General features: G+C 34.8%; 2 protein-coding genes across 2 annotated transcripts; both read left to right on the forward strand.

The window, feature by feature from the left end:
• Positions 1-1,341: 1,341 nt before the first annotated feature.
• LOC149209556 (serine carboxypeptidase-like 31) lies at positions 1,342-4,499 on the forward strand. Its single transcript, XM_089398666.1, has 11 exons — positions 1,342-1,432; positions 1,587-1,790; positions 2,106-2,213; positions 2,338-2,433; positions 2,522-2,614; positions 2,711-2,802; positions 3,156-3,410; positions 3,576-3,721; positions 3,841-3,936; positions 4,069-4,174; positions 4,353-4,499. The coding sequence occupies exons 1-11, from the start codon at positions 1,342-1,344 to the stop codon at positions 4,497-4,499; spliced, it is 1,434 nt and encodes a 477-aa protein (XP_089254792.1).
• Positions 4,500-11,369: 6,870 nt separating this feature from the next.
• Positions 11,370-14,346, forward strand: LOC149209557 (serine carboxypeptidase-like 31). The gene is made up of 10 exons (XM_089398667.1): positions 11,370-11,640; positions 11,954-12,061; positions 12,186-12,281; positions 12,370-12,462; positions 12,559-12,650; positions 13,003-13,257; positions 13,423-13,568; positions 13,688-13,783; positions 13,916-14,021; positions 14,200-14,346. The coding sequence occupies exons 1-10, from the start codon at positions 11,370-11,372 to the stop codon at positions 14,344-14,346; spliced, it is 1,410 nt and encodes a 469-aa protein (XP_089254793.1).
• Positions 14,347-14,693: the final 347 nt, after the last annotated feature.

Genomic DNA, 14,693 nt, shown 5'->3' on the forward strand with positions numbered 1-14,693 from the left:
ATTCCATGTGTCTACATGGGACTTTTTATTTTTTTTCATTTTTAGCTTTCTTGTTTTATTTATTTACTTTTCTTTTGATTATTAGCCTTCTTGTTTTTATTTTCTTGTTTTTACTGTTTTCTTATTTTATTTCTATTTATTCTTATTTAATATGGTTATTACTATTTTATTTATTTATTTATTTTCTTGTATATATTTTTAATATCATTTATTATTTAATATTTATGATTTATTATTTTTATTATTTAGTGATTTATTATTTACATTATTATTTATTATTAAGGAGAGGGATATTACAAAATATATAAAAATTTTAAATTATAGCATGAAAAAATGCTATTAGTTATTTAATAGAAAAAGTCATGGACCTATAAACTTGTAAATGATACAATTTTCATTAATAATATTAAGGTTATTTGAAAATTCACTCAATATTAATGTGAAAATAATATATATTTTTTCATGTTTTGGAAAAAATAAGTAATTGAGAGAATTTTGAGAATAAAGTTGTGTGAGGATTTTTTGATGGTGTCCACATTTGGGGTAGAAACTCTACCCATCATTAAGACCTAACCATTTTTCATAAAATTAAATTAGATAACATGGGTGAGATAAGGAGTCTAAGCACATTAATATAAACCATTATCAATTTATATCTATTTATAGTTAAATTTTCAAATTTTTGTTTAGGCTAGCTTTGTTGGGAGTCACCTAATCAATATTTTTAAGGTTTCAATTTATTATATTTTAATTTAATACTATAATAGTATATAAAATTTTATATTTTAAATTTAATGACTAAAATATCATTTTTAAATTTAATGACTAAAATATCATTTTATATTTTGAATTTGATAAGTGATTTTTAATATAAATAACATTTTATTTATTAAAAAAATATTTAATTTACAGAATATTAATAATAAAATAAAATTAAAAAATTTAACTGTGTAAAAGTAAAAAAATAAAAGGATATTTTATAATTCGAGTCCAAGCTTATAATTAACCAAATTTCCTAAAATTGTATTGATTTTTTAATTCCAACTCATCAAGTACATTTCTTCTTATAAAACCCTTTTCCTAAAATTGTATTGTTTTTTTAATTCCAACTCATCAAGTACATTTCTTCTTATAAAAACATTTTTAAAATCAATTTTTGGTTTTAAACTCAAATTTTAGAGTTTGGTGGTTTGGATCTCACTTAGCCATTATTAGAAAAAGATTTGAAATTCGGCGGTTTCCCAAAAACACGAGATGCCAACCCGTCAGTTCAACGACAAACAACCTTAAATATCTAAACACCCAATGGCATCCTCATGATTTGTTATAGAATAACTTGCTATGTTATTGATTCTTCAAGAGAGCGCCAGAGAGGTGAGCGAAATTGGCGAGACACAAGGGGTGTTTGGCCGACTTCCCAGCATTGACCAAGGTATCTATCTTGTATATATAAGAAGCTCTCCTTGCGGGGAAAAGAAATCGGAGGATTTTGAAGCTGATTGATACGGACCTGTGAAAATGGCCTGCAGAAAAACTTGTTGGATAATTCTAGGGTTTTTTTCTGACCTGTTTGTGTGCCAATCAAGGCGAAATCATCTCAAATCTGACAGTTAATCAAGCAAGCGAATTGGATAAGGTGACCCAACTGCCCGGGCAGCCGAAAGTTGGATTCAACCATTATGCTGGCCATGTGACCGTGGATGAAAAGGGTGGAAGGGTTCTCTTTTATTGGTTCTATGAAGCTTCTTCTCAAAAGGAGAACAAGCCGCTGGTCCTATGGCTCAATGGAGGTACTCGTCCGCTCTGTCAACCTTTTCTTAGCCAGGATTGTATCATTCCCTCTTTTCGCGCTATAATATAGATAGATAAAATAAGTGGCTGTTATGTGATATAGGTTTTGTTTTTAAAATTTTAGGGTAATGAAAATTCTCTTAGGGTTAGATCTAATGTTTTTGATTTTATACTTCTTATTTGCTGCCGATCGAAACCTCTAGAGCATTTGCAACTTAGTTCTACCCATCAAAAGTTATCTCGCATTTTTCACATATAGATATCTTGACATATTCTGACATTTGGTGATATCTTATATTAATGCTGGTTCTCAGGTCCTGGATGTTCTTCTGTTGGATATGGAGCAACACAGGAAATAGGACCTTTCCTTGTGGACCCTTCCGGCGCTACGCTTTCCTTCAATGAATATGCATGGAGCAATGGTTTGACTTTCGATGTTTTTCTTTACTCCAATTTTAATTATTCCTCTTGGTTTTTCTTTGCTTTATGTGAATAGTTTTTCAATCATTGAAGCTGAGATTTATGTGAAACTAAAACTCTATGCAGAGGCCAACTTATTGATTCTGGAGTCACCTGTTGGAGTAGGGTTTTCTTATACTAACACATCATCAGTTTACGACATACTTGGCGACAACCTCACTGGTAACGTCTTACTCTTTTTTCTATTATCCAGGCTTTACATGAAATTGATGTGAACCCTCATGATAAGATTGTTCTGAACACTTTTCAGCTTCGGACACATTTACTTTTCTGCAAAATTGGTTTACAAGGTTTCCCGAATACAAGCAACACGACTTTTACATAGCAGGAGAGAGCTATGGAGGCGAGTAAATTTAACTTTAAATGGCTAGTTAAGTTTCACATTGCATCTCCATCATATTGCCAATAAGTCACTAGAATCTACTGTAATTTGATGCAGGGCATTACGTACCACAACTTGCAGAGGTCATTTATGATTTCAACAACAAATCTCTTCCTCAGACAAACCGTATCAACCTCAAGGGTTTCATGGTAAGAAAATAGCAGTCAATAGATGTGGTTTTCGGATACTATAATTAGTACAACCTTAACGACCAACTAGGTCAGAGATCTGCTGCAGCTGGATGTAGAATCTATTTATCTGTGCTCCATTTCATATACCTATTGGTTATGTGCTTAGTTTTTAGAAATATTGGAGACAGTTTTCAGAGTTTTTGGGAAACCCCATCAACTTTTCCACTTAAATTAGAGTACATTTAGAGACATCCTCATAAACCAACCTGGATTTTGTCGATTTAGTGTATTTCATAGCATGTTAAACATGCATAATGGTGGTTGACCAATGTGCAAATTATTATACATGTGACTGGTTTTCAAATTTTAAGGTGGGCAACCCAGAGACGCATACCGACTATGACTGGAAAGGTAACATGGACTACGCATGGAGTCATGGAATTATATCTGAGGAGACTTACAAAGTCATCTTATCCAACTGCGATTTCTTCGCTAACAATACATGGGACAACAAGATATGCGATGCGGCAGTAAAGGAAACTTTAGCGCAGTCTGATCAGATTGATAAGTACAGTCTCTACAAACCGAAGTGCTTGGTAAATGCTACCACGAGCACAACAAATCCTGTAAGCAATAACACTTTCACACCAACGTAATGTTTGTAGGAATATGTTAAATTCATTTTATATGATTTCGAAATATTTTGAAAATTTGATTATGAAATGTTACAAAGTTCATATAATTCTCATGCTGTATCAACCATATAATATTCATTGTTTCACTTTTCACAGTTAAAAAGGAGGTTGAGTACGGCATCACCATCATCTTATGATCCGTGTCTGGATAACTATGCAATCAAATATTATAACAGACCAGATGTTCAAAACGCACTCCATGCAACTCAAGGTGGAAAACTCGTGCAATGGGCTCCCTGCAAGTAAGAAATATGTTAACTCAAGTCAACAATTTATTTATACCTTTGAGTAATTCACCTTAAATATTCATATATGTGGTTGGATAATGAAAATAATCAATCACATGCTTCAAATTCTGCAGTTACACCCTCTTTGACAACTGGAAGGATTCCCCAGACTCTGTGCTCCCCATATATCAAAAACTCATAGCAGGAGGCCTTCGCATATGGGTATATAGGTATGCAAGCATTGCCATACTAAACTCAGCTCATCCGCACTGTCCAACACCTTGAGTTTTTTTACTGCAACAAATCCTTGCGAGTAAAAGTTTGATTATATGATGATTCTTGGTGTATTGGAAATGTTGCAGTGGAGATACTGATGCCCGAGTCTCAGTCATATCGACCAGATATTGTATCGATCAACTTAAGCTTCCTATCAAAAAAACATGGCAACCTTGGTTTCATGAGCAACAGGCATGGCAATCTTTGATACATTTTTCACTTTTAACTTTTTCTAAAATCTGATAGTACCTATTATAAGTTCGTTGTCAAGAAATAGTGAAGCTATTACGTACTGTTATTTGTTGATAGATTTAGTTACAGTATTAATTAGCATTATTTGTTTCTGGCTATGTTGTCTTAATTCATGCAGGTGGCTGGATGGACTCAAGACTATGAAGGACTGAAATTTTCAACGTTTTATGGCGCCGGGCATGCTGTACCTATTTTCGATCGCAATCGCGCTCTTGTGTTTTTCAGGGCATTTCTTTCAGGGGCACCTCTGCCCGATAAGCGATAAAGCAGTCCTTTGTCTTAGTGATAACCAGAGAGGTTTTTACATAGTTATTATTCAGAATAAATACCTAAATTTTGACCAGCAGTCATGAGCAGGCACCTCAGTTTGTTCCAATGTTTTAATCAACTGTTTTCATTAGCATTCATTAGAAAGAATTATCTTGAACGAGATGTTTAGATTGTTTATATACAAATTTTAAAAATTCATGTGAAATCAAATATATGTACTTTCAAAATCCTCACTAAAATCGATGTTTACTTGGAGGAGAATTTTAATGTGTACTTCATGTTTATATCTTATATTTGCGGAGGAGAAAAATATTAGAATGGCAATGGATAATTTGATTCAATGGGGTGCCTCACATCCAGTTTTATTAATATTAGGCTTAATAGGTGTACCGTTTAGTTTAGAAAGTGTCAAAGTTGTCACTTTAATCTATGGGACAGTTTAGAATTTAATAAAGAACAGGACTACTTTCCTTGTTTTAAATTGCCATGCTATTTTCCTTTCTTTTAAATTGCCATACTATTCGGATAAAGCTTGTGGCATTTTTCATTTGGTTCTTATTTTAACACCTAAGGCAACCTCATATATATCTATATATAGGAAAAAAGTTAAAAGAAAATATTTTAATGTTTTATAGAATAAAATATCTAATGTGAGTTATGAATAAAATATTATAATATGAATTAATATTGATGTATATTTAAAAATGTATAAATAACAAAAACCCATTTTGATGTGCACCCATAAAAAGGCTCAATACACATGTTATGTAATCTCTATAATATTCAAAAATACAATTTAAATAATAAAAAATTACACATTTTTTTTTGCATTCTAAAATAAGTTTGCAACTAAAGAAATTTGATCCCTCTAGGCTCATGTTAGATCCATGTTTAAGGTGGATCTATGCTGGTATTAGGAAGTAACCATTTTTTAGATGGCATGGTTGCTTGAAACTAGATATTTGATGATAAAGCATTTAATTTAGGGCAGATTAGTTAGGAGATTTAAATTCAATTTCTCTTTAACTGTGATAGATGCTTGTAATCTTATTACTAAGTTCTTATTTTAGTTATTATTATCTCTTTAGTCATAAAACAACTATCAAGACATGAAACGCATAGACACAAGATGTAGGTACTCAGCTAGGTAAAAACCCCTACGAAGGGGAAAACCTAGTCAAACTCTTAATCCGCGATAGTTATAAACCCCTCCCCCTTAGGGGAACACTATCATTGGTGTTCTATGAAACCTATGATTAACAAACTGCTGAAAAAAACATACTTCCTATGGAGCTTTACAACATTAGCTTGATGCAGTGTTTACAATGACATCAAGTTGAAAGCAAAACAAACTTATTGAAGCTTTATAACATAACCCATTGTGGTATTTACAACCATATATATGCATATAACAAAAATTCAATTTCTTGAACCAACACAAAGCTCGCATCATATCAGCCATCTCCCATGTAGATTCATCGAGCCTAAAGTGCTTCCACTCCATTTTAACTTCTCTATTGCTCGTTTCCAAAGCATGAATTTTTTCTATTGCAGATTACACTATGGATATGGCTGTGTTAATGGCCAAAAATGACCTCATCAACATGTAATGGAAACCACCCGGTCAGAGCCCCAACCAAGCCCTTATATGTTTGATTAAGTGTTTCTGACTAGTTCTGTTGGGTCCAGTTACACACTCTCTCTCCCTACTGACTTGTGGTATTTAAATTAATTATCAAATAAGGAGAGAGATAGTGATATTATTCTCTTGATGTGCACGAGCAAGAAAACAACCGTTAAGATGAATTTATGGCTGACCCAAGCCCCAAAAAATTGTCACAGTGTAAGAGGACTTCTCGAATGAAACTAATGAATCTAACTCTAAATCTAATCTAATTGCAGTGTGACACTTTCAATAATGAATTCCTAGCTATTGAAGAATTTCTATCAATTGGTATTATGAGTTTTTTGCATGCTCTATTTGGATGATCCATAAAATGTTGTGGTTATTCTACTGATCAGTTTGTCACTATAGATATCATAATAATATATTAAAATATTGATTTTTTACACTATTATAGTTTTATTAATATTCTAGATTTGTAGATTTAACTATAATTAGTGCATGCATGCAAATGGAACTTATGCAAAAAAGTAGAGAACGACAAAATAAGGTCACACACACATAAGACACAAGATATTCTTTTTGGGACACCCTTTAGGGAGAAAACTTGGCTGGAAGGTGAGGTCACTTCACTCTCTTTCTTTGTTTGGAAATATGGCTGCATATACAAAGAAGCAATGCCTATGTCCTGTGGGTGACTATAATGCATAGATCCTCTTTGTGTGCTCTACCTCCTATTTATCCTAGCTCTCTTTTCTAAGCTATGGAACATAATTTTCTTGAAATAATGGTATGCATCTTCCTCTTAGTGGCCTGGTTATAACACAAAGCCTTATGTTGACCTTTTCCCCACTGGAAAATCTTGCCACTTTTTATTATGGCATGCAGTAGCGTTGCTACCACTGAAAACAAGGCTATGAATTTCCTAGAGTACTCTTTTCGCTAACAAAACTCCCGACCCCAGAAATATTAGTAGGCACCAACCATTCCATGATGGCCTCCATATTAGAAGGATCTACATTAATCTCTCATCCACCGATCACATACCCTAGATACACCAAAGACTATTGTGCAAACTAACATTTCTTGATATTTTCTAGCAGTTATTGCTTGTTCAATGTTTCTAGCAGTTATTGCAGGCACAATACACATTCACTAATCTCATAAATGTAGTTGGTGCATTACATAGACCAAATGGCATGAATAACCACTCATATAAACCTTGCTTAGTTTTGAAGGTTGTCTTCCATGTATATTCTACTTTCACTCGAACCTAGTGATATCCAAACTTCAATTCAAACTTTGTGAAGTAATTTTCTTGCTGCAACTGATCTAGAAGATCATATATCCTCAACTAGGGGTATTTGTTCTTGAGCGTGATGTTTTTTAATGCCTGTAATCTATAAAATTTGTCAAGTCTCATCCTTCTTTGGCACAATGATGATGGGTAACCCACATGGTAATGTACTTGGTCAAATCACACCCTGTTCTAGTAATTGATACAATTGTTTCTTCACCTCACTTACTTCTATAACAAACTTCTTGTACAACCCAATATTTGGCAAAGTGGAGTCTAGATAGCAACTGGTAACCCTTTGGGCTCTCGAAACACATCCTTGTATGCCTTTACAAATTCCTCCAATTGTTTTTTTTATTCTTAGTACACCCCTTCAAGGATTCCTTACCTCTTATTGACTTTCCAAGCCAACTTTCTCTTAAAAACAATAAAACAGACATTTCGCTAGAACTAATCAATTTCTTATCTTGGTTGGCACGTAGCAGTGAAATTTTTGACTTTTCTTTGTGCACATTGATGATGAACGATTCCATCCTTGATGAGTCGGTATTGGTTAGCTCTCCTCATGAATATTGCATCGCATTGTACATGTATGTAATCCCAAACATGACTCCACATACATCAAGGGGAACCACATCTAGATCTACTTCATCAACAAAATCGACACTAATAGCAAATTTAATTTTATGTTGTTTTGTTACCTTCAACTCTGCATCCTTATTTACCCATCCCAATGCATAAGGGTTTGGATGATCATGAACTTCTAGCCCCAAATTCTTCACCAAATTTGTTCCAATGAGATTCACCTATGATCCTCAATCAAACAGAGCTTCAATATTTATCTTCTTGACCTATATCTTTATATGGAAGAGTTTTTCCATTTCTTTCTCTTCCTATCACTGAAGGTCACTTAGATTCACCTCCTTCTACACTAACGTACATAAGATCTTCTCATCCATTTCTGAGTTTCTTTCAACTTTGTTACTCGGATTAGTGCCCATGAGATTCTTCTTCTTATTATCCTTCTTCTTTTTCTTCAGGTATAACTTTGGGTGCAACTTCTAGCTGTTCTCTATCTCGCCATAAATGTTGTAGTGGTTGTAGTGATTGCTTGGATATTTGCATTGGTGTGCTGTGGTTGACATATTTTTATATTTTCCCCCATTTTGTTTCTTCTATCCCTCCTTAGAAGCATCTCCTTTCTCCTTTTTCTTTAATCCACTTGATTGTGCTCACTTCAGTCCTATGTTCTCTAGGTATTGTTCCTGTACACAAGCCCCATCCACTGATTTGGGCTTGAATAACATCACTTTCTCATGCATATGGTGGTGCATACCCCCCAAATACTTGCGGAGTACATCTTAGTTATTTGGAGAGATACCCAACACTATAGCTGTCTTTTTAGATTTTGTAGTGTACTCCTGCACACTTGGGCCCGACTTTTGCCTAAAGTAATGCCATTGGATTCACTGGTCCTCCACGTACACAATGGGATAAAATTGTGACTTAATGATGGTTTTTAAATCCTCCCACTTAGTCACTGAAGGTTCTCCCTCCAACCTCAAGGTTTCCATGTGGCTCTACCACCAAGTCAGTGCATGGCCCTCTAATTTTAGTCACATGAATGAGATATTTTTCCCTTCATCGATCTAATGGACGCTGAAATAAACTTCCAGTTGTTGCAACCAATGGTTCATCTTCATAGCGTCGTTCTCGCCATGGTATAGATTGATATCGACTTTTTCTTCCATTGAAAATAGGGACTAATTCATGGAAATTGATTCAGGTTGATATTTTCTAGGTTCTTTCTTCGACTAGTTCTATGTCTCTCCTCGATATTATGATTCCCATTGTTTTACAGGATTTACAATTGTGGAAAAAAGTGTCTTCCCTAGGCGGTGGCTAACCTAGAACAATAGAGAGACAAGGAATACAATTTTTTTCCTTAAATTAAATATATGAAGGAGTGAGGCCTGCCCATAATCCTTGGCACACTTCACTCATTCCTTATCTTAGAAGATCTAATTCTGGCTCTGAATGCCAAAATTAGAACCCGCATAGTCAGAGAACGTAAGACAAGAAACCATAAGATCTATGTAGTATCATCTAAGTACTTCATTCAATAGATTAAGATGGTAATGAAATATATGAAATGCCGACATCACATATAGGAAAATAATGAATTATTTGCATTAATATAAATGGAAGGAGACTATAACCATAAGTAGCAATTGATCTTATAGAAGAGATCCTCCAAGATGTTGACTTGTCCTTTCCTTATAAAATTATGCACCTCCAATCACCCTAAATGCATGAAAGAATAACTACTCACTACAGTAGCATAAATGTATAATCACTCTCCAAAAGCCAACCCCTTACCACATAGAAGGTTGAGAATATATAGAGAAGCATGGTAAGTTACAAGTTCTTATCCAATTACCAATTTAAGGTTTTGGATCCACCTTTGATGGAGGGATAGGATCAAAGGATAAGTGGTGAAAAATCCAAAGTAGGGTAGGATAGGATTCGTATGTTTTATCCAAGGTATTTAGTTAAAACAACTTTTGAAAACTCCTAGAAAGGAAAGCTTTTGTAATCCCAATCATTCTCCCGAATTTCTAGAACCAACATAGGTGAAAAATGGAGCAACCTTCTAGTGACCAACACTGGCCACATTGGAGAAACATGTAGGTGATCGCACCCTAGTAGGCATACAAGGAGCATTGGTCCTAAAACTGGCTCAAATGATGCAATTTTGGGTTGAAATTCATAGGGATGAAGGGAACATGCTTAGGGCTTTGTGAAAGATGGTGACAAGGGGGAAATAGGATGTTGATTGATCCCATTAGGAGGCTCACTGATCAGATGTGATTGAGCGGCCTATAACACCCATTTTGATTTATCCTCTTCATTCGAACCCCCATCTTCTCCAAGTATCCACAACTTGCTATTGAAGGCCGCCATGAGGAGATTTACATTGCGGTTGATATCTACAACTTGTTGTTCAAGCCACGTAAAACTCATCAATTTATGATCATGAGGTTTGTTTATAGATTCGTTGGCCATTATTAGAGTTTTATAATTTTCGACCCTACCAATCTAGAGCTCTGCAATCTCCAAAAAAGACCCTAACAAACCTGCTCTAATACCAAATGATTTGTAAACTATCATGGATATTCCACTAGACAATTTGTCATAATAGATTTGTAGCACCCTCCTCCCACATTTACCCAAGCTAACCAACTCATCGGGGTAAACATGTGACGATAGGCTACTATGATGTGATTCTACTCCCCATGTATAGTTAAGGAAGTGGAACTTGTTGTAGTGTTTTCTTCTCAAATATGTACAAAAAGAACCCACTTAATATTGTGGATGACAAGCAATCTCAACAATATAAATGGCTGCTAAAAATTGTAGATTTGTAGCTACTGATAGAAGCAAAACTTGCCAAAGTCCAGATATATGCCACAATCATAGTTAAACAACAAAAAGAAAGAGTAATAACTCCAATCATCCAATGGAAACCATATATAGAAAGAATAGATTTTATTATAACAACTATTAGGGGAAAAAATAAATGTTACCAATCCCCCTCTATGGGATGGTTCTTGGCTATCCTCAAAAGTCTTCAGCGTGTGTAGAGTCCCTCTCCTCTATAATGTGTAAACCGATCAAAAATATGGTGTGCGATAATGAAAATAATCAGAGTTATAATAGTGAATGAAACAATGAAAATAATCAAAAGTAAATAATGAATGGAAAACCCTTCTATTTGTAACAACATATTGAGTTATCCTCGAATAATGAGAAATAATAAAATATTATTGATCCTATTCTTGGAATAACCACTTGTAATATTTTATTATATTTGGTTAAGAGGGAAAAAGTATTTAAACTTTTATTTATTTATATTTGAAGCGGATTGATACGGACCTGTGAAAATGGCCTGCAGAAAAACTTGTTGGATAATTCTAGGGTTTTTTCTGACCTGTTTGTGTGCCAATCAAGGCGAAATCATCTCAAATCTGACAGTTAATCAAGCAAGCGAATTGGATAAGGTGACCCAACTGCCCGGGCAGCCGAAAGTTGGATTCAACCATTATGCTGGCCATGTGACCGTGGATGAAAAGGGTGGAAGGGTTCTCTTTTATTGGTTCTATGAAGCTTCTTCTCAAAAGGAGAACAAGCCGCTGGTCCTATGGCTCAATGGAGGTACTCGTCCGCTCTGTCAACCTTTTCTTAGCCAGGATTGTATCATTCCCTCTTTTCGCGCTATAATATAGATAGATAAAATAAGTGGCTGTTATGTGATATAGGTTTTGTTTTTAAAATTTTAGTGTAATGAAAATTCTCTTAGGGTTAGATCTAATGTTTTTGATTTTATACTTCTTATTTGCTGCCGATCGAAACCTCTAGAGCATTTGCAACTTAGTTCTACCCATCAAAAACTATCTCGCATTTTTCACACAGATATCTTGACATATTCTGACATTTGGTGATATCTTATATTAATGCTGGTTCTCAGGTCCTGGATGTTCTTCCGTTGGATATGGAGCAACACAGGAAATAGGACCTTTCCTTGTGGACCCTTCCGGCGCTACGCTTTCCTTCAATGAATATGCATGGAACAATGGTTTGACTTTCGATGTTTTTCTTTACTCCAAATTTAATTATTGCTCTTGGTTTTTCTTTGCTTTATGTGAATAGTTTTTCAATCATTGAAGCTGAGATTTATGTGAAACTAAAACTCTATGCAGAGGCCAACTTATTGATTCTGGAGTCACCTGTTGGAGTAGGGTTTTCTTATACTAACACATCATCAGTTTACGACATACTTGGCGACAACCTCACTGGTAACGTCTTACTCTATTTTCTATTATCCAGGCTTTGCATGAAATTGATGTGAACCCTCATGATAAGATTGTTCTGAACACTTTTCAGCTTCGGACACATTTACTTTTCTGCAAAATTGGTTTACAAGGTTTCCCGAATACAAGCAACACGACTTTTACATAGCAGGAGAGAGCTATGGAGGCGAGTAAATTTAGCTTTAAATTGCTAGTAAAGTTTCACATTGCATCTCCATCATATTGCCAATAAGTCACTAGAATCTACTGTAATTTGATGCAGGGCATTACGTACCACAACTTGCAGAGGTCATTTATGATTTCAACAACAAATCTCTTCCTCAGACAAACCGTATCAACCTCAAGGGTTTCATGGTAAGAAAATAGCAGTCAATAGATATGGTTTTCGGATACTATAATTAGTACAACCTTAACGACCAACTAGGTCAGAGATCTGCTGCAGCTGGATGTAGAATCTATTTATCTGTGCTCCATTTCCTATACCTATTGGTTATGTGCTTAGTTTTTAGAAATATTGGAGACAGTTTTCAGAGTTTTGGGAAACCCCATCAACTTTTCCACTTAAATTAGAGTACATTTAGAGACATCCTCATAAACCAACCTGGATTTTGTCGATTTAGTGTATTTCATAGCATGTTAAACATGGATAATGGTGGGTGACCAATGTGCAAATTATTATACATGTGACTGGTTTTCAAATTTTAAGGTGGGCAACCCAGAGACGCATACCGACTATGACTGGAAAGGTAACATGGACTACGCATGGAGTCATGGAATTATATCCGACGAGACTTACAAAGTCATCTTATCCAACTGCGATTTCTTCGCTAACAATACATGGGACAACAAGATATGCGATGCGGCAGTAAAGGAAACTTTAGCGCAGTCTGATCAGATTGATAAGTACAGTCTCTACAAACCGAAGTGCTTGGTAAATGCTACCACGAGCACAACAAATCATGTAAGCAATAACACTCTCACACCAACGTAATGTTTGTAGGAATATGTTAAATTCATTTTATATGATTTCGAAATATTTTGAAAATTTGATTATGAAATGTTACAAAATTCATATAATTCTCATGCTGTATCAACCATATAATATTCATTGTTTCACTTTTCACAGTTAAAAAGGAGGTTGAGTACGGCATCACCATCATCTTATGATCCGTGTCTGGATAACTATGCAATCAAATATTATAACAGACCAGATGTTCAAAACGCACTCCATGCAACTCAAGGTGGAAAACTCGTGCAATGGGCTCCCTGCAAGTAAGAAATATGTTAACTCAAGTCAACAATTTATTTATACCTTTGAGTAATTCACCTTAAATATTCATATATGTGGTTGGATAATGAAAATAATCAATCACATGCTTCAAATTCTGCAGTTACACCCTCTTTGACAACTGGAAGGATTCCCCAGACTCTGTGCTCCCCATATATCAAAAACTCATAGCAGGAGGCCTTCGCATATGGGTATATAGGTATGCAAGCATGGCCATACTAAACTCAGCTCACCCGCACTGTCCAACACCTTGAGTTTTTTTACTGCAACAAATCCTTGCGAGTAAAAGTTTGATTATATGATGATTCTTGGTGTATTGAAAATGTTGCAGTGGAGATACTGATGCCCGAGTCTCAGTCATATCGACCAGATATTGTATCGATCAACTTAAGCTTCCTATCAAAAAAACATGGCAACCTTGGTTTCATGAGCAACAGGCATGGCAATCTTTGATACATTTTTCACTTTTAACTTTTTCTAAAATCTGATAATACCTATTATAAGTTCGTTGTCAAGAAATAGTGAAGCTATTACGTACTGTTATTTGTTGATAGATTTAGTTACAGTATTAATTAGCATTATTTGTTTCTGGCTATGTTGTCTTAATTCATGCAGGTGGCTGGATGGACTCAAGACTATGAAGGACTGAAATTTTCAACGTTTTATGGCGCCGGGCATGCTGTACCTATTTTCGATCGCAATCGCGCTCTTGTGTTTTTCAGGGCATTTCTTTCAGGGGCACCTCTGCCCGATAAGCGATAAAGCAGTCCTTTGTCTTAGTGATAACCAGAGAGGTTTTTACATAGTTATTACTCAGAATAAATACCTAAATTTTGACCAGCAGTCATGAGCAGGCACCTCAGTTTGTTCCAATGTTTTAATCAACTGTTTTCATTAGCATTCATTAGAAAGAATTATCTTGAACGAGATGTTTAGATTTTTTATATACAAATTTTAAAAATTCATGTGAAATCAAATATATGTACTTTCAAAATCCTCACTAAAATCGATGTTTACTTGGAGGAGAATTTTAATGTGTACTTCATGTTTATATCTTATATTTGCGGAGGAGAAAAATATTAGAATGGCAATGGATAATTTGATTCAAT

This window comes from Pinus tabuliformis, chromosome 1_2 (genome assembly GCF_031772625.1).
Source record: "Pinus tabuliformis cultivar Carrire ecotype Pingquan chromosome 1_2, CPIR1, whole genome shotgun sequence".
NCBI classification, from domain to species: Eukaryota; Viridiplantae; Streptophyta; class Pinopsida; order Pinales; family Pinaceae; genus Pinus; species Pinus tabuliformis.